Source organism: Anoplophora glabripennis, unplaced genomic scaffold (assembly GCF_000390285.2).
Source record: "Anoplophora glabripennis isolate ALB-LARVAE unplaced genomic scaffold, Agla_2.0 scaffold492, whole genome shotgun sequence".
Lineage (NCBI taxonomy): Eukaryota > Metazoa > Arthropoda > Insecta > Coleoptera > Cerambycidae > Anoplophora > Anoplophora glabripennis.
In genome coordinates, this window is record NW_019417200.1 from 303,879 (window position 1) to 325,863 (window position 21,985).

Here is a 21,985-nt window from a genome sequence, read left to right on the forward strand (position 1 = left end):
TAATATCATCTAATACAGAATTAAAAATGACTAGATTTTGTCATAAAAATAGCAGCGATATATTTAAAAAAATTAATCTGATGAGGGCCCCTCAAAGACGAAACGTTGGATTGCAAAAATGTTGACGCCATTGGATAGAGCGAAAAAAGTGGCAATGTAAATATGCAATTTATTTAAAATTCCTTTTCAAATAAAGCCAGAAAAAAAAATAAAACAATTTTGCAAAATTTCGGGTTTTCGGATTTCGTCTTTGTAGTTAATACTTTGTATTGCTGAAATCTCAAATCATCATTTGTGCATTTGTAATTCGACTTAGATGTTTATAGCAATACTGTACTTACAAAAATAAAGTTTTGGGTCAAACAATGAGACATAGTTTTTTTAAATATTTTTTTTTCCATAGAATTGAATGGTGTAATCAGTTTTTGAGTGCTTTTTAATTTAAACAAATTATCAACAATTACTGAAAAATTCATTGCTGCAAGTAATTTTTTACTTTTTTGCATCTTTGAGCATGTTTTTGATCTGTGAATACAGATGTTTTTTATTTCACCAAAAAATATATGTCAAAACGAAAAAAATTATTACCGGCAGAACTCTGTACGATGATTTTTTTAAATAGAATTTTTCTTTGAATAGAAGTGTTTCAGGTCGAAAAAATTTAATATCTCAGAAACTTCTTGATTTTTTTATCTAAAAAAATTTGAGGTTATTTAAGACAGGGAAATAAAAAACGAAAAAAACTTGTTTTTCGCATTTTTCTCGGAAATTTTGAGGTTATGTTAAAAACTTTACCCCTACAAAAGTTGTAGATTTATGCATGATTTACAACTCTTATATTGGATACTTTTTTGTTTGACGTCAACTTTCGCCAGAAATCCCGATGATACAATTTTTCATAACTTTTCAACTCCCCAAATCAACCCTCCGCCGCCCCTGCTCACGCATTTATTTTTTTTTTCGTTTATTATAAGCCCTTTTACCATTTCCACATATAAAAGTCTGGGTAACAATTTTTTTTTTCATCAAGTGAAATTTGGTTGGACTACTAAGTAGGATACTATGAAGATAATTATTTACGTTGAATTCACCAACTATTTATTAATAATTTCCTATGCAGAAAATTTTATTTCAGAATCAACCTGCGTATACGCCGCCTTGGTGGTGCTTTTGGTGCGAAAATCACGCGGAACAGCATGCTGTGCGCAGCAGCTGCCTTGGCAGCTCTCAAACTGCGAAAACCTGTGAAGATGTGGTTGCCTTTGGAGAAGAATATGACCATTATCGGCAAGAGGTACCCCTTTTACGCAAACTACGAGGTTGGGGTGAACGATAAAGGGGTTATTCAATATCTGGAAGCAGATCTGTATTCTGATGTGGGTGTTGGTGGAAATGAACCAATAATTGATCATTTGTTAAAGGGCTACCAGAACGGCTATGATATAAGCAGATGGTATTTTTCAATATATACTGTTTCCACGGATACCCCTGCTAACTGTTTTACGAGAGCTCCTGGTAGGTAATAAAATTAATGGCAGACTACGATGCAGTAGCGGCTGATACGGGGGCTCTGGGGCGGCGCCCCCTAGAAATTAACATATTAAAAAAAAATAATTTAAAATTTTGTTTACAATATTATCTGGAAATATATTAACNTTCACCAAAAATTTGCAATCTGAACCTTCATAAGAAAATACATGGGATTTTGGCTCTGAACGCCCTTAGCTTATCTACTGAGCATGTTTTTGAACTGTGATTACAGATTTTTTTTATTTCACCAAAAAATATGTCAAAACGAAAAAAATGATTACCGGCAGAACTCTGTACGATGATTTTTTTTAAATAGAATTTTTCTTTGAATAGAAAGTGTCTCAGGTCGAAAAAAATGAATATCTCAGAAACTTCTTGATTTTTTTTATCTAAAAAAATTTGAGGTTATTTAAGACAGAGAAATAAAAAACGAAAAAAACTTGTTTTTCGCATTTTTCTCGGAAATTTTGAGGTTATGTTGAAAACTCTATCCCTACAAAAGTTGTAGATTTTTGCATGAATTACAACTTTTATATTGGATACTTTTTTGTTTGACGTCAACTTTCGCCAAAAATCCCGATGATACAATTTTTCATAACTTTTCAACCCCCCAAATGAACCCTCCGCCGCCCCTGCTCATGCATTTATTTTTTTTTCGTTTATTATAAGCCCTTTTACCATTTCCACATATAAAAGTCTGGGTAACAATTTTTTTTTTCATCAAGTGAAATTTGGTTGGACCACTAATAAGTAGGATACTATGAAGATAATTATTTACGTTGAATTCACCAACTATTTATTAATAATTTCCTATGCAGAAAATTTTATTTCAGAATCAACCTGCGTATACGCCGCCTTGGTGGTGCTTTTGGTGCGAAAATCACGCGGAACAGCATGCTGTGCGCAGCAGCTGCCTTGGCAGCTCTCAAACTGCGAAAACCTGTGAAGATGTGGTTGCCTTTGGAGAAGAATATGACCATTATCGGCAAGAGGTACCCCTTTTACGCAAACTACGAGGTTGGGGTGAACGATAAAGGGGTTATTCAATATCTGGAAGCAGATCTGTATTCTGATGTGGGTGTTGGTGGAAATGAACCAATAATTGATCATTTGTTAAAGGGCTACCAGAACGGCTATGATATAAGCAGATGGTATTTTTCAATATATACTGTTTCCACGGATACCCCTGCTAACTGTTTTACGAGAGCTCCTGGTAGGTAATAAAATTAATGGCAGACTACGATGCAGTAGCGGCTGATACGGGGGCTCTGGGGCGGCGCCCCCTAGAAATTAACATATTAAAAAAAAATAATTTAAAATTTAGTTTACAATATTATCTGGAAATATATTAACCTTAAGAAACACATTAAAAAGGAAATGTTAAATTTGTAATGTACAGGCTGGTCCATTTTCGATGGGATTTCAGGGTATCTCAGAAACTACTAAAGATATGATAAATCTGACACCACGTTCTCGAGCTCGATTTTCATGGCAAACTCGACTGTCAAATCAGAAATTTACTATCTTCATTTGTTTCTGAGTTACAGGGCGTTTCTCGTTATTGTGACACTTTTGAACATGTCTGTATCTCAGATGTTAAATAAGTTAGAGTTAAAGTGAAAACTGCTCAAGACTAATTCTTTGGCGTAGAATTGAATGCCGGTATTAGATTTTTAGTAGGTCTTACGATTCCGGAGTTATGATCCAAAGTTATAATGTTTTGAATGGAAATGGTAGCTGGTTATGACCTAAAAAAATGGAGATTTTTTTTGCTTTTCAGCAATATACCATATGCTATAGTTATTTTTCGAAACACAGGAGATACGGGGTGTTTTATATATAAATTCGATCCTTTTTTACATTTTAATATGGCTGGCTATGAAAATACATACAAAACTATAACTCTTACTTTTGCAAAACTCATATCTGTTGTAAAAATATGACGTTTATTTAAAATATATGTTACAGATAAGAAAAGACAGATTTTTCAAATTTTTGTTCCACTTCAACTGAAGTTACAATATTAAACGTAAATTAAACAATAGTAAGTACCTGCATCAATAAAAACTTTCAAAAATGATAGCTAAATGTTCAAATTGCCGTCCCTCAACTGTCACACATTTCACGCATCTTCTGGCAACGCTTCGGGTAGCATTCATTAAATGTATAGGTATTTAAAATATTATTAAAAGGAATTTTAAATATAATGTCTATTAGAAAACCCCAAAGGAAAAAGTCCAACGGACTCAGATCAGGTAACCTAGGCGGCCATCTGATCGGTCCGTTTGTTCCTATCCACCTATCAATTAAATTTCGTTAGTATTATATTATCACACGGGTATATGATGTGCATTTAAAATAAATGTCATATTTTTACAACAGATATGACTTTTGTAAAAGTAAGAATTATAGTTTTATCTGTATTTTCATAGCCGGTCATATTAAAAAGGAAAAAANTGTTAAATTGTGTATTAGTTTATTATTATAGGTGGATTATTTCAACATACTGTTTTTATTATTATTATTATTATACTACACATATACTATACAGGGGCCATTAGTGTGAGAAAGTAACATAACTCCCTTGTTACTCATAATACAGAAAAAAAGTTTATATAAAAGTTATACAGAATCAAGAAACCTAAACTACAAAATTAATTCGAAACATACAGGGTGATGAGTAAAAACGGGACATGCTAAATATTACACTTTTTAAATGGAACACCCTGTATATTTTTAAATATACGGATTTCCGAGAAAGTTCTATATATGGCAATATAAACAGTTTATCATTTTAGTGCGGGGTTGCCAAGTTATGTAGAAAATTCTTGGAATTTTGGAAAAAAATATGACCTCGAAGAAGTTGTACTAACTTTCAGCTACTAAGACTTGGAAAATTTCATAGTATAAAAAAATAATTTAAAATTAATTTAATTTAGAATGTTATCAGGATAATTGAATAGATTGGCCCTATGAAACACGTTAAAAAGGAAATGTTTAATTTGTAATGTGCACTCAATTTAATTCAACTTGTTGGAAAACTTTATACGTAGCTCGCTCCTACATCTGTAAAGTGTTTACAGGGGCGGTCATGGTTACCGTCGCGCAGCAGTGAAAGACGGACTGAGAGTAACGCATATTTACCATGCAGTTTGGGCTCAGTTCAGTCCGACCTTAACTAAATTGTAGCTACTCATGTTTCTTTTTTCTTATTAAATGTAATTTGTTCAGGTGTGGTGTAAAATTTTGTTACTTACTTGTTGCTTCTTGTGTGTTTTTTAGAAGATTGTAAAAGTTGATTATAAAGACAGACGAACACTAACGCTATTTTTGAAAAACTAATGGTGCGAGAAATACCAAGAAACGTAGGTAATTGTAAAGTTTATTAGGGACAAAAGCAGAAGAATGGACTTTCACTAAAAAAAGTAATATTGAACTCATTTTTCCTATATTTCAACAAAACTGCCCAATTATATTTATTGTTTTTCAATACTTTGTACTTACATTTTTTGGTCTATTTCCCCCAAAAATTATGCCATTTTTGGTGATGATGATAAAATGAGAAAAAGGAATGAACTGCAATTACTTTGAGAATGAATTTTTTTAATTTAAACTCATGAGTGGACCATCATGCAATAAATACATAATTTGTGATGGCAAATGTGCTTGAACGAGCAAGATTTTTGTTTATTAATAAAAATAAAAATAAAATTACAAAGCGGAATGATACAATGGTATAATGTGACAAGTATCGACACGTTTTGACTCATGTTATACCTTTGACTATACAGCTTATACAGGATGTTTTGGAAAAATATACTATAAATTCACCTGATAGAACATATATAAATTAAGACGATTTTTTTCTTATCGTTTTTTGTTTTTGAGAAACAGGGCGTCAACGGTGGCTTTTAAGATTAAATTCTAATCATATATTTTCCAAAAAAAAAAAAACAATAAATGCATTGACATTTGATACAGATAAGTTTCAGAGGGTGCTAAGTACATACATCATTGTTGTTAGATTTTGATCTCCTATGACTACGATCTTTCTCAGTGATGTTTTACCACATATCTTTTTGAGGTTAGATTCTTTACATAATACTTATATGTATATTATAATTAAAAAATTCATTTTGCGTATTCTAATACTTTGCGTAATACTCATAAGAGTATTCTTATTGAAATTGCTATATAAGTGCACCATTCCTGAGAAATACGCAACTGACGAAGTCAACCAGATTGTATTTTGTAATATACAGAGTCCAGAAACGAATAAACCATACTACAAGGGTTGTTTCCTAGGATGAATTTGATTTAGATGAAGTTATGCGAGTATAATTTTACTGCTTTAAAGAGTCGGCATTCAAAAAATGTTTTATTTCATTTTAACTAATACTGTTTGGAGCATACCGTCGTCGTGAAGAGCTTTGTAAATTAACATTGGATGATATTGAAAAATCAGAAAACTCCTTATTGATTCATATTTTGGAGACTAAAACCAATGTTCGTCGTAGTTTTTGTATCATTGGAAGCTACATGAATTATTACTATAACTAAGCTGCATTAAGGCCAGCCGCCGTTATCCACCGTCGCTTTTTTCTAAATTACGTTAACGACAAATGTACAGTTCAACCTGTTGGGATAAGTACTTTCCGAAGCAGCTTACTGACCATTGTTTCTGAAGATCTTCGGCATTTCTGTTAGCAGATTCGGGAGCTAATTTAATTACAATAAAACGACATCGAGGATTCTATTACAAATAAAAATATAATTGCTGAGATAATTCTTTCCAGCACCAGTACCTCTTCTAATGCTTTAGAGAACCCTTCTACCTTGATCAGCTACACCAGATGACGACGATAATATTGCAGTTAAACTGAATATCTCCGTAATTACTTCTCAGGGATTTAACATAAGTATCTGTTCGGGATGTAATATTAATATTGTTTCTAAATAAATTATAACTGTTCGAGTTTTAGGAGTTACTAGATTTTTTGCCAGTGTTATTTTTTGTGAAATTATGTTTTGTCTCCTGAGTTGTTTTAATATTTTTTTGTATATTTTTAGGAACTCTGGAAGGCGTTTGTTGTATAGACAGTATAATGGAGCACATAGCTTATTCTATAAATTTGGATGCCGCTGACGTGAAAGAAGCTAACATTGATAAAAACAAATATCCTAAAATAATGAAATATTGGAAGGATATTCAAACTTGGGGAGATATTGCTAATAGGAAGAAAAACATACGAACTTTTAATGAGGTAAACTTTTAACTGACGAATGAAATTTGTAATTAAAATTCACTAACCAAAATTTCAAATTTATAAAGTGTCTATTAACTCATTAAATGAAATAAAAGTACCTTTTTAGACAAATCGATGGAAGAAAAAGGGCATGTCTTTGGTGCCGATGGTATGGACACTGATAATTAATTTTAACTACACCGTATCAGTGTCTATTTTCCACGGCGACGGTAGTGTCGTTGTATGCCACGCAGGTATAGAAATCGGACAAGGCATCAATACTAAGGTAGATCGTGTCTTTAGTTTTGTAGTAATACTACACATGAAACTGAACGTCCTAATAAATTGTCTCTACTTATTTTCTATTTATTACTTGCTTCCATCATTTAGGTAATTCAAGTATGTGCTTACAAATTGGGAATACCGATATCCAAGGTTTCTGTTCAGCCAAGCTACAACGTGATATCACCCAATTCTTCATGTACCGGTGCCAGTGTCACAAACGAAGGGATATGTTACGTAAGTATCCAAATAAACTATACAGGGTTTTATACAAGATCTATGACAAACTTTGACAGGTGATAGCTGGGTTAATTTCAAACATTTTTTCTTATATGAGCATAGGTCCGATTCTTTTTTGTTTAGAAGTTACAAGCATTTTAAAAAATATAGTTTTATATTTCAATCAAAGTAGCCTGATAAATAAAAATGATGGTTGTCATAACAATAATTTGTTTAAAGTTTAAACATTAGTTAACCTTTATTAACTAAATTAATAAATCTTGAAACTATAAAAATTGTTCAAAACGTCCATCCTCGACCCGAATGCAAACCTCACATCGACGAACTAAAGATTCCGTCCCTTGACGGATGAGATTTGGATCATTTCTTATCTGGTTAGCTGCATCCTGAATTCTTTCAAATAACTGCTGACGAGTAGTGATATCAACCTGGTAGACAAGCTGCTTCAAATGTCCCTATAAATAAAAGTCCAAAGGATTTAGATCTAGGGAACGTGATGGCTATGCTATTGGAACTTTTTGACGTATCCATTTATTCGGAAAATTATCATTTAAAGAAGCAGTTAGTTGCCTCCCTCTATGTACCATCGTGATATATTTTGAACAATATATAAGCCCTACGTCATCAATGAAATTAAAAAGGTTGTTCGATCATTTAAAATCTGTACAGGTAGTAAATTTTGTTGTAAATGGTACCCTAAGCGTTGACACTGAAACGTTGCTGAAATCGTCTTGATCTAATAATTGCATGTGGATTTTATAACGCCCAGATATATTCAATATGATTATTATTTATGCCGCCCCTAGTAAAACACGCTTCGTCAGACCACATGACAAGCGAAATGAATTTATCATTTTGTGCATGTTGTTGAAGTAACCAGTGATAAAATTCTAATCGCTAAGGAGCATCTGCAGCATGTAACGCTTGTACATTTTGACGATGAAACGGATGTAAGATTTCTCTGTTCAATACGCGCCATACAAAATTCGGTGATAAGTGAAGATTACTTGTTATAAACACGCCGAACAATAACACAGGTCAACAAGGGTCAAAAAGCACACACACTAAAATGCATTCCCGAAGGATTTCGGTGCGCTGAATCCGAATCTAGCCGCAGAATTGCTCTATCACGTCAGGTTTTTGAGATATCCTGATCTAAAAGTGCAAAAAACACCGTTTTTCGTCATATTTAAGGTTATGTAGTAATGCCATCTATTCTTTTTTAAAAAAAATACATATAATTTAAAAGTACAAGGCTCCCCCTTTCGAATGCCGTTGAGTTTGCTCAAATATCTTTTTTTTTCGATAAGAAATCACATGTTGAAATTTTTCTCAGTTTCCTAATATGCGAAAATCTACTAAGAATCTCTGAGACGTCAAACAGTTGATTGCAGTTCAGAAACTTCATACTCAGAAACCTTCAATACATACGAACTCACAAACTCCAAATCCACAAACGCACAAATCCCAAATCCACAATCCCTAAACCCACACACCCCAATCCCATAAAACTCGAACCTACAAACTACAAGCTTACAAACCCCAAGCCCACCAACTCCAAACCCACAAACCGTATGGGTATGATTCTGATTTGCCATCGACTGCTTGATGTCTAAGGGATCCTTAGTAGTGTAGATACACATGTTCGCAAGTAACCCATTTTTAATGCACAACGTCAAGAACGCCGCCGGATGCACCACGGGGTTCCCGAAAGACGACTCCTGCAAAGTGGCGCCAACCAGCAGGGACTTCTACCAGTAACTACCAATATACCTACGACCGACTACACACAGAAGACTCTCCAGCAAACCCTCAAACCGTCAACACTTCTTTTTCCACAATTTAGTTTTCAATAAAATAGTTTATTATTGCCGTTGAGAGAGCGTTTTATTCTTGCTGTACAGCGAAAGCAACCCTCAGTAGATTTTCGCATATTAAGAAACTGAGAAACTTAAAAACTTCAACATGTGATATCTCAACGAAAAAAAAACTATTTGAGCAAACTCAACGGCATTCGAAGGATGGAGCCTTGTACTTTTAGATTCAATGTATTAGTTTTTTGGAAAAAAATAGATTGCATTACTACATAACCTCAAATATGACGAAAAACAGTGTTTTTTGCACTTTTAAGTAAGGATATCTCAAAAAACCTGACGTGATAGAGCAATTCTGCTGCCAGATTCGGATTCAGTGCACCTAAATCCTTCGGAAATATATATTCAAGTTTCTGCTTACAAAAAAAGTTAAATTTTGTTGGTCTGTGAATTGAACAGTTGTCAACGACAGCATCAATTATATCTTCTTCATTTTGTACATTTACTTGAGTAGGACGAATGGTCTTTTTTGGTGTGGAGTTACCTTCTTCTTGAAGTCTACGAAATGATGCACTAAAGACTATGTGGGCAGATTGATGTCGATTTGGGTTTTTTTCGGTCGGCATTCTCGGACTGCTTGTCTTTAGTTCCCATTTGAATACCCATATTCAAAGACAATATCTGCATACTCTTCAGTTGTAAATAAATTCATTTTTTATTGAGCACTTTAAAGCTAAGTGTCAAATGAATAAACAAAATGACACAAATAATAATTATTGTTATAGCAACCATCCTTCTTATTTGTCAGGCTACTTTTTTGAAATATGAAATTATATTTTTTTAAATCCTTGTAACTTCTAAACAATAACGAATCGGACCTATGTTCGTATGAGAAAAGAATGTTTGAAATTAACCCAGCTACGATCTGTCAAAGTTTGTCATAGCTTGTAAAACACCCTGTATAACAGAAAGAACATCTAAATGAAAATGTTAAGGTCCTTCAGGTGGCTATTATAATTACTACTTTATTTGCTCTGGCTGCCATTTCATATTTCTAAAAAACATATACATATTTTGACTTATTTTTATATACAGGGTGTTTTATAATGATGTGCAAATATTTTAAGGAGGTGTTTAAAAAGTCACATCTTGTCGATTTGAGCCACCCTGAGAAAATATACAAATCTCAAAATGGCCGAAAAAATTAGCTTTTATTTTTTTTTTCCTGTTAATAAAAGAGAATTTTTGCAAAAAGCATGTCAAAAATAACGATCGTTTTTGGTATATAACTGTTATACTAATTATGTATACCTAATCGGCAAGGAAAAGTAATTTATTTCTTTGCTCGTAAACATTAGGTATACGAAAAAATGGGAGTAAAAAGAGTTTCTAAATGAAATGTAGTATTAAAAGCTATTTTTCTTGTTGGAATTGGCTAACGTAGAAAAAAATGTGAGATAAATAAAACCAAGGGGTGCAATTTCTTTCATTCAAAAACATAAACCAGAAAAAAAACGTACCAAAAAATATCATTCAACTAGTTGTTAACGTGTACCAAAATTCAAACTTCTAAGTTTAATCGTTTTCGTGAAAAAAAATAAAAGCTAATTTTTTCGGCCATTTTGAGATTTGAATATTTTCTCAAGGGGCTCAAATCAAAAAAATATATTGGAAGTACCCCCCCCCCCCAAATTACTTACTAAATATCTCCTCAAAATATTTGCACATCATTATGGAACACCCTGTATATATTTCTAGATTTAAAGCAACGAATTTTATTCCACTTTTGGATTTTTTAGGTAATTTATATTATAATCACCGCTTATATCTTTTATTGCAATGATTTACTTTTAATTCATATTATTTCTTTACAGACAGTGCTGCTTTTTGTTATAAAATTATTATCATAAAATAAGAAATTATTAGATCAAATTCTGATTTGCTAAGCATAAACGCATGTTTCATATAATTTGCCAGAAAATACTTCTGAAATTTAGGTTTCAAGGTGATTAGTGCAATTTTTGTTACAATCGACATCGGTCTCCTCCCTTGAATTAATAAAAAAAATGTATTAAAACAGGGACTTACTTCCATAACTGTTATATCATATCATATCATTGGAAATGTTTTATTACAGGCGTTACTTAAGGCTTGTGACGTACTGTTAGATAGAATAAATCCAATAAGGAAGAAGATGGGGAATCCGTCATGGAAGGACTTAATAGAAGAGTGCTTCAATTCCAATATTCAGTTGTCAGCATCAGGATTGTAAGTACATGTATTATGAAGCACAGGTCGATTAATTTGAATAATTTCAGTTATTCCGAATATGAACCAGGAGTCCAGGAGTATCCGATTTATGGAGTTTGCGCTACGGAAGTAGAAGTAGATATTTTGACGGGCCAACATCAGATTTTAAGGGTAGACATCATTGAAGATGTAGGAGATAGTATGAGTCCCCTTATAGACATGGGTCAGGCGGAAGGTGCATTTGTAATGGGTGAGTTTATTCCTTTTGCACTGAAAACTGAAACTAATAAATAAGGGAAATTCTTATTTTTTTATCTCATATTTTAAGGGATCGGATATTACACTACAGAAGAAATCATATTTAATGACGAAGGAAAAATTCTTACGAATAGAACTTGGAATTATAGACCACCTGGAGCTAAGGACATCCCTATCAACTTTAGGATAAAGTTTCCAGAAAAAAATCCAAATCCTGTGGGAGTACTCAAATCGAAAGGTACGGAATTTGGAAATTATAGGGTTGGGAATCAAGTAATGCCCGTTTTTCTCAAATTTAAGATATTTTATTTTTAACTATGCAATTATCAGTAGGCTAATCAGTGATATATTCTCCATCGTTATTTATGATCTCCTCCTAACGTTCAACAAGTTTCTCGATGGCCCTGTAGAAATCCTCCGGTTTTGACTCGAAAAACTCATCCAATCAAGCTCCTAACTCATTGTCGTTAACAGACAAGAAAGACCGCGTAATAAGTTTGACAAAAAGCAAGAGGTGAAAATCAGAAGGCGTGAGATCGGGAGAGTAAGGTGAGTGCAGCATAACCAATTCAACTCCTAAATGGTCGTTTTGGATTGGCGATATGTGGTCGCGCATTGTCATGCTAACAAAATGACGTTGTATCATCGATCAGATTTTCTTTCTTGAGTAGCCTCGTGGAGTGGCCGTAGTTGTTGGACATAGAGTTCATTGTTGACGGTTTGATTGGTAATGGTTTGAAATAAAGAATCCCTTTCCACTCCAACCAGACGCATAATATTATCCTTCGGGGATGAAGTTCTGGTCATGTTCGCGAAGTTGTTTGTGTTTTGGGGCCTAACCATTCTTTCCGCTGCTTGAAGTTCATGTACAGACGCCATTTTTCATCACCAGTGACAGTATGATGAAGAAAACGTTTCTTATGACCACGTGCTGATCGATGACGACAGAGCAAACCAGCGGCAATTGAGGAGCGTTGATTTTTTATTGTTTTCCTTTAAAACATGTGGGACCTAAGCGCCGAGTTTTAGAACTTTTTCCTTCGAATGTATGTGGTTTACTACTGTTTTGTGATCACATCCCATCTCTTGAGTCAATTCCCTTGTTGATTATTTTGGATTTTCGTGAAGGAGTCGATTCAATTGCTCTTCATTAAATTCCGCAGGACGTCTGGAACGATCTATGTCTTTAAGGCTGAAATCACCTTTTTTAAAACGCGAAAACCATCTACAGGCCGTTCGTTCATTCATCGTATCATTACCATATACGGCACAAATCTTCCCGAGCAGCTTGATCGGTTTTAGCGTTTACCCAGTTTCGATTAAAAATAAAAAGAAGCGAATGCCGAAAATGTTCAGATTTATCAACTTGTTGACACTCCATTTCAAATAAATGAAAATCTAACGAAGCAGCGAAAAACACAATCCGATATAGCAATAAGTCGTCTTTCCAAGGACATATGTCAATTAGACAATGCGTTTAATTTTCATGTGAATTTGTGAATTTTTAAATTTGAAAAAAAAACGGACATTCTACTTATTCCCCAACCCATTATTTCTGCTAATCTAATTTTTTCATATTTATTAAATCTTGTTTAGTTTTGACATATTCTGTAAAATTGTGTAATAACACAAAATGAGAGAAAAACAGATTTTCTTGGATTAGATGCAGTGAATTTGACAAATTGCTTTTCGATTAATTTTAATTTTTCTTAGTTACATCTGAACATATCTCTATTTTTTAAGCGATTGGAGAACCTCCAATGTGTCTTTCCTGCAGTGTTCCGTTAGCAATTAGAAATGCTTTGGCTTCCGCCAGAAAAGAAGCTGCCCCCGATAAGCCAAAATGGTATCCCATTGGTATGTACTAAACGTAAATTTATGAAAAAAATGTTTTATTCTTCCTTCTTTCAGATGGAACAAGCACTATTGAAAATACACTTTTGAATTCTCTCAATAATTACAAACAATATGTTTTATAAAGAAGTTAGAATTTTAGTTTTCAATGTATAAGGTGTTATTAGGGTTCCAATATCTTCTAGCTGTTGTGACAATTTATTGATCAATTAATTCATGAAGTCGCTTCATCAAGAAATTGGACAAGTGCAATGCACCAAATCTGCCGTCAAATAACTTCATGAATTTATTCATCAAGTTCTTGACGAATTAGAGCATGTTCTAATTTTCGTCAATTTCTTCAACAGATTTCCAGCCTCATATCAGTAATGAGGTTATGTTATTGGAATATGTAAATAATTGTGTGGCGCCGTGCTAGTTTTGCATTGGTTTTACTGATTTGTTACTTACAAAAACTAATATTTATATAATATGTCAGAACGGTACCGCTATTGTATCACTACAATTATGAGTGGAAAGGTGACATTTTTGAAATTTATTTGTTTCTTTGATTCATTGGTAGAACTGATTCATACGTCAAAAAAAGCACAAAGTCTGTAGCAGTGTAAAACCACATTGTTTACCAATAAATTCGTAAATTAATTCATGAAGAACTTCGTCAATTTATTCATCAATAAATTGTCAATGTAAAACAGCTATTAGAATAATTTGTAACATTGTTTAATTTTTTCTTCCATTAAATCTAAAAGCGAGAAGGAGTTTTATTTTTAATTTTACTTTCAACATTGGCTGATACTTTGAAATAGTCTGGGCGACCTGAGTTATACTTATCGATTTTGTTCCTGAGCAAATTTGCTACAAGGACAGCCTTTTGCGAAAACTCGCAAAATTTTTTCTACATTGCAAAATTAGCGCAGAAAAAAAATGAGCAAAATTTTCAGCATTAAATAAAAATAACGAATTTGGTTGAAATTGGATGAAACTACAGGAAAAGATAACTGTTGGGGTGCTCAACAAATACCAGCAATCCGCACCCCCAATTTCAAAATCAGATCAAGATATCGAAATTCGGCAAAAATGGATCAAAAGGTAATTACATTATCTTGCGTCTGTGTAAATTTCAGATTTTTGAGATGATTTTGTGCCACATTCAAATCACGAGCTATACAACGTCAACAATTAACTTGAAAAATTCATCGAAGTCTAAAATTGTAGTATAACATACCCGGGTTCGATCGAAAAAAGAAAAAATAAGTAAACGTAGTTGTGGCCAAAAATATGTGATCATCAAAAGGTATACCTACGTTGTATATATCTATTTTTAATTGACCGATAGGCGCTGGCTACTAACTTTAAAGAGGGGAAGTATGGTTTAATTTTATAAAACAAAAGCAGAGTAAATACACCTAACTTTATTTATTAAACATGTGACAAATAGAAAGAACAACAAAAACATTAACAACCATTTAACATAAAATGAAAGTGCCAGGCTCACCTAGAGCTCCTGTGGGAAAAGAGAATGGCAGAGAAACCCACGATCGTTGCTCTAACTACCCAAATATAAATACAAAACAACCTATAACCAAAGGCATAAATTAGGATCCTTTGCTAATGATAAATAAGACCTGACTCATTTAATGTGTCACTAAATGTCACCTCACTCGAATTAGACATACACACTTCCAAGTAAAACTGAAGAGGTTTGGTGTTAGTTAGCCGGCAGGGCCGGAAGGTACTGGAGTCCCATACGGGAGGCAATCCAGCTATGAGTTGAGATTTCGGAAGATCTGTTTTAGCAATTCTTTTTTTGTATTTAATTATTCTTTTTTTTTCAGATTCGTTCCTCACGGGCGAAAATGTTAGTGAATTCAACAAGGCCCTTATATGCGTCTTGACATAAAGTGAGCACAAGAAATGATTTATTAGTTGTTTTTCGAACAACGTAATCATGACAAAACAAGTTAAATGTGAAACAAAGGAGTTGTTATTGCAATATCCGGGCAGTCACGACAATATATACATATTTTAACATGTAATAAATAATGAGCAATCTTTAATAATAATTGTAACAATTTTACGTTAGAAAAATATACGCCCCTGAGCATAAGACAATGAAGGCTAAACATATACAGAATTATTATCATGAAACGTCTATAATCATCACAATCATAAGATTACATAGAACAATTAACAACAAAGTACTTAGAGAATATTACCTGCTAATTAATACCGGTTAAACACTTTTATTTTTCACTATTTTGTCACACTGCCCGCCGATCGTCTTACTACTTGTCTCCATTTCAACTGTCTATCTTCAACTGTTTAGGCTTCCTTCCAGAATTCCCCACCTAAACGTTTTTTGTGCTTCCTTCTACTAACTGTCAATATTACGTTTTCATTATTGTGCAACACCCATGTAACAGGTGACGTCGAAGTTGATAATAAAGTACGGTTTTGCACAAAATATAGATATTATACATTAAATATTTTTTATATTAATTTTAATATTCTTATAAAAATTAAAAAAACATCTTTATAATACAATTAATTAAATAAAATATGGTAGAATTGAATGTAACAGTTCTTTTTATTTATAAATATTATAAAATGCAGTACTTAAATGTATGTTGATATTGTAACATTCAATAATATTCTAGGCACAATTTACGCAATAACAGTTAATTTTAAGGCAATATTTTATACGTCTACCTTTTCTGAGCATGCAAATAGAGTACTGATCACTTTTTTCAAAGAAATAATTGACTTTTGGTTTTAAATACATAAAAAGACTTTCTTGTGAAAATATCGAAAGCATAATTACAAAAGAAAACGTGAAAAGTCAATAAATATGTATTTTTCGGGGTCTGGCGATGGCCTTCACAGACTTTTGCCTACACCATTCAATTGGAAAAAATAAGTTGATTTAATAAAAAGCATTCCGGTAGCTGCTTTCTAAATGCCACAATCCATTTGTTAAGTGAGAATTTTGTGAAACGGAGCGCAGCAAGGGCATTATGACGTCACAGTGCTCTCCTGGCTACCGCTCAGCCGCGCGGGCCGCCGCGTGAATCTCGCTGCCTTTAACGAATGTTTATTTGGTCATTTCGCGGTCGAATCGTTTCAGAAAAAAAAACATATAAAGGAAGTCTTCTACTTTACAACGAGCCCAAGTTTATTGTAAAATATTAAATAGAACAGTCAGAATACCGTTTTTAAGAAAAAAAATTATCTCGGCTCCTATTGGTCGGATCGAGACGCTTTTTTTTAAATCATGTTTTTGTAAGCACTATTTGATGCAATTGGTTTGAAATCTGTATATTAAAAAATCGCCGAGAAAAGGACCCCAGAGTTCCCTACGATTTTTTTTTGGTTTTGGTCCCGATCTTAATCCTCTCGCTTTTTTCTTTGGAGCCATTTTAAAAGTTTTATTAAATCGCATAATTACGTACGCCGACATCATTAGAAATGATCATGATCACCACATGTTCTTTCGAATAGAGGTGATTGAGTAATATCAGAAAACGCATTGAAGTTCAAGGTGCACACATATTGAACATCTTACTTAACAGTTCTTTTTTTCTTTTAATTCTATAGAAACCAAGATTTTTACAAAAATGTTCTGACACAATACGTGTATGTTGTTAATAAAATTCGATTTTCTCAAAAGGAAAAATTCTTTTATGAAGTACTACAACTATTTTGACCTCCCCCTGTATATCCCCTCATGACATGACTTTTCCGGACGCCCTGTATATAACTGATTTTAAATCTCGGTAATAATTCTTGTTGATCTGTTATATCATCAAAAGATGAAAATGAAAGTTAATTAATTTCTGATATTAAAACAAGAAAATTTAAACAATGTACCACAATGAACAATATCCAGTATCTTATTATAGGCTCTCCTCAAAGATTGTGACATCTTCTTAGAAAGAATAAAACCAATAAGGACCAAGATGGGGAATCTATCATGGGAAGACCCAATACAACAATGCTTCAATGCCAATATTCAGCTAACAACATCAGGATTGTAAGAATATACAGGGTGATTCAAAAAACCACTGACAGACTTCTAGGGTAGGTAATACATGAAAAATTAAGACCAAAAGTCTTAATAAACATAGGGTCGCAAATGCCTCCTTAACGAGATACAGGGCGTCAAAGTTTTTGTAAAATTAAACATTGTCTGCAATAATTCCAAAATGCCTGAACATTTCTATTTCAAATTTGCTATGCGTAGTTAGCACCTTAAGACCAATGTTTGATGTATACTTTTTTAAAAATATTTTCTACGCCACTGCTAATTTTGTCAAACGGGCACTATTTTCGTGTAAATTCTCTATCGAATTGGTCTCTTGTAAAATTTTGATTAAAGCAACCATTTTTAAGAAAATCACGTTGGTAGAAAATTTGTGAATCCAATTTTATTTTCATTCATCTTAGTTTCGCATAGTAGGCTTGTGCTATTCAAAATAAAATTAAACATCGGTTGTCAATAATGTCAATAATAAGTGTTTGGAGAACACTTCGCGAACAACAATTGCACCCTTATCACTTTCAACGTGTTCAACATTTACTACCTCAAGATTACCCATCAAGACTAGAGTGGTCACGATGGCTGCTTGGCAGGCTTGCAGAGAATCCCAATTTTTCGTGAATATCTTATTCAGAGATAGCATCGTTTACGAGACGAGGAATAATTAACTTCCACAATAATCATTTATGGAACGACGAAAATCCTCACATCATTCGAATAACAAATTTTCAGCATGAGTTTTCAATTAACATTCATGCTGGCATTATTGGCGACACGCTCATTGGTCCTTTTAGGCTACTAAATAGACTAGATGGCCAATCTTACCTTAATTTTTTAGTGAATGATTTGAACAGCTTGTTAGATGAAGTACCACTGGATGTGCAGAGGAGCCTTTGGTTCCATCATGACGGCGCTCCGGCACATTTCGCTCGACAAGTAAGAGATTATTTAAATATGACATACTCGCCCGTTCACCGGACTTAAATCCTCTGGATTTCCACACTTGGGTCATGTTAAGGAGCTGTTTTACGTAACTCCAGTAAATTCGATTGATGAATTATAGCAACGAATTCAACAAGCGTTTCAAAAAATTTGTAATAGTACGCCCGGGATTTTTGAAAGAATGAGAAGATCCTTAGCTCGGAAGGTAGAAACTTGTGTCGAATCACAAGGTGGTCACTTCCAGCACCTACTCTGATATTTTACATTATTTCCAGCTATACATTTTTTATCATTGCGTTTTCACCATTAAATTTGTTGATTATTGTTTACGTCATTTCATTCTGACAAAATTAGTTGAAACCTAAATTACTCCAAAACTGTAGCTTTAAGCAAAATTTTGTAAGTGACCAATTCGATAGACAATTGAATACTTTACACGAAAATAGTGCCCGTTTGACAAAATTAACAGTGGCGTAGAAAATATTTTTAAAAAAGGGTTACTTAATTCTAATATTTCTAGTAACTAACTCTATTTTTAAGCGATCGGGGAACCTCCAATGTGTCTGTCATGTAGTGTTCTGTTAGCAATTAGAAATGCTTTAGGTTCTGCCAGAGAAGAAGCTGCTCCCGATCAGTCAAAATGGTATCCCTTCGGTACGTACACATTGCANATTTTTTTTTGGTTTTGGTCCCGATCTTAATCCTCTCGCTTTTTTCTTTGGAGCCATTTTAAAAGTTTTATTAAATCGGATAATTACATACGCCGACATCATTAGAAATGATCACCACATGTTCTTTCGAATAGAGGTGATTGAGTAATATCAGAAAACGCATTGAAGTTCAAGGTGCACACATATTGAACATCTTACTTAATTGTTCTTTTTTTTCTTTTAATTCTATAGAAACCAAGATTTTTACAAAAATGTTTTGACACAATACGTATCTATGTTGTTAATAAAATTCGATTTTCTCAAAAACGGTACAAGATATCGACTGATATACGGTACACATTTTTTAAGCAAAGTGAGAGAATCGAACTATGAAATAAAAATGCCAAATTTAGCAACGCTGTCAAAGATGTATAAATTTAAATAGATAATTTCGTCTGCTCCTGCATAATCCAGGCATATTGAATATCAGTTTAAACTTGGAAATGAACACTACCATGAGTTACTTTTCCCAAATTTCATTGTTGTCATGGTAACAACTTAAAAGTTATAATTGGAACTTTTTTTCAAACTTCTTTCTTTGAAGGCGAATAACTCGACAACGAAGCTCGTTAGGAAAAATTTTTTTATGAAGTACTACAACTATTTTGACCTTCCCCTGTATATCCATCATGATATGATTTTTCCGGACACCCTATATTGATTTTAAATCTCGGTAATAATTCTTGTTGATATCATCAAAAGATGAAAATGAAATTTAATTAATTTCTGATATTAAAACAAGAAAATTTAAACAATGTACCACAATGAACAATATCCAGTATCTTATTATAGGCTCTCCTCAAAGATTGTGACATCTTCTTAGAAAGAATAAAACCAATAAGGACCAAGATGGGGAATCCATCATGGGAAGACCCAATAGAACAATGCTTCAATGCCAATATTCAGCTAACAACATCAGGATTGTAATATACAGGGTGATTCAAAAAACCACTGACAGACTTCTAGGGTAGGTAATACATGAAAAATTAAGACGAAAAGTCTTAATAAACATAGGGTCGCAAATGCCTCCTTAACGAGATACAGGGCGTCAAAGTTTCTGTAAAATTAAACATTGTCTGCAATAATTCCAAAATGCCTGAACATTTCTAGTAACTAACTCTATTTTTAAGCGATCGGGGAACCTCCAATGTGTCTGTCATGTAGTGTTCTGTTAGCAATTAGAAATGCTTTAGGTTCTGCCAGAGAAGAAGCTGCTCCCGATCAGTCAAAATGGTATCCCTTCGGTACGTACACATTGCATATATCAATGTATTTACTCTTTCTTATTCTTTTCAGATGGACCCAAGCATTGTTGAAAGTACACTACTGAATTGTCTAAATAGTTATCAGCAATATGTGTTGTAAACAAGTCAGAAAGTCAATAAATTTAAATTACGACTGGATTTTATTATTAATAAATGATATCTTAAAATAATTCATTGTGTTTTCTTTATTACTCTTTCAGTAAATCTGCAAGGTAGAATGAAGTAAGCACTTGTTTCATACATATATCTGTTTTGATCGTCATCGATTTGCTTGAAAATATACTGTACTAACAGCGAAAGATTTCGGGCATAAAATGGGAGTTGTTAGTCTGCAACTCGCATTAAATATTATATTTACAATTACAATTTTGCTGTTTTCCCTTTCCATTGCCTTCTCCTGCTATTATATTATTTCCGACAATATAGTAAAACGAAAAACCTAAGTACTTTCTTTGTATACAGTGCGACCCATTTGCCACCCTGTAAAATTTTTATTTATTGTGCGATTTTAACGGGATTTTTTTTAATGTAGAGCTTGATGAAGTGTGCTTTGTGAAGGAAAATGAACGTGATTCCCCAAATCAAAAATTTACAAGTCTTTATTTTTTTTCATTAGTTTATTGTTAATATCAAGTTAATCATGAAGCAAAACAAAAAATTAGGTAATTAGCTAATTGTCAAAAGTGACAAATTAGTTTATAAAGTTTTCAATGAAGCACGCTTTTTACAGTTTCTTAAGTTTTTTTTATTTTATAAATTTTAGGTTAATTTAAATTTAGTTTTCCACTTAATACCCCCTCCATTGTTTTTTTTACACTCGTTCCTTTCCCCATACATGTCGAGAGCTCCATGGTTCGACAAGGACGTTTTCGAATCTATCCATATTCGCAAAAAGTTATTATTTGGTGTAGAATAACTAAAAGATAATTGGCCCTTTCTTTTTTGGAGGCATTTTGAGTGCGAATAGTTTTTTAAATTTTCTTAATAATTAATTTCAGAACGCATTAGATGATTTGCCTTTAAGAAATCTCTTTAAATTGAAGTTTAAATTAGATGGTAATCTTATTCATAACGATGCTGCGGTGAGAGAATGGTTAAACGAACGTTTTGAGAATTGTTGGATAGGCTGAAATATTCCTTTAATTCAGTGGCCGCCAAGTTTATAAATCAAGGCCACAAACTGTACAAGAACCATTCCAAATTACCCCAAAGCAAATACAAAAAGTAATTACGAACGTATGTACGATAAAAAATTGAAAAGTGAAAGAAGTAAATGATGGATTGATAGAAGTGAAAAGAATATAATTATTGAACGTTTGTTGGTTTTAGTTTTATTATTTTATTTTTAAATTTGTCAAAACTAAGATTATTAACAATTATTATAATACCACTTTACTAGAGTTTCATTAATTTCATTTTTTTTTGTTTTTGTTTTGCTTCATGGGCAACTTATAACAGTATTGTTAATTATAATTGCAAATTATTGTGATACCTGTATGGTTCCCGGGTAGGAACATGGTAAATTTGTTATTTTTCTGTTTCTTTAGCTCTAGGCATT

General features: G+C 33.0%; 1 protein-coding gene across 1 annotated transcript in view; it reads left to right on the top strand.

Moving 5' to 3' along the window:
- The window catches only part of LOC108909769 (xanthine dehydrogenase/oxidase-like), a 31,980-nt gene extending 18,240 nt beyond the window's left edge, over positions 1-13,740 (top strand). Inside the window, exons 14-22 of the mRNA XM_018714185.1 lie at positions 1,136-1,515; positions 6,601-6,794; positions 6,904-7,062; positions 7,167-7,295; positions 11,250-11,380; positions 11,431-11,612; positions 11,691-11,858; positions 13,364-13,477; positions 13,532-13,740. Coding sequence (XP_018569701.1) covers positions 1,136-1,515; positions 6,601-6,794; positions 6,904-7,062; positions 7,167-7,295; positions 11,250-11,380; positions 11,431-11,612; positions 11,691-11,858; positions 13,364-13,477; positions 13,532-13,599 — 1,525 coding nt within the window. The 3' untranslated portion in view covers positions 13,600-13,740. The remainder of the gene's footprint in view (positions 1-1,135; positions 1,516-6,600; positions 6,795-6,903; positions 7,063-7,166; positions 7,296-11,249; positions 11,381-11,430; positions 11,613-11,690; positions 11,859-13,363; positions 13,478-13,531) is intronic.
- Positions 13,741-21,985: the final 8,245 nt, after the last annotated feature.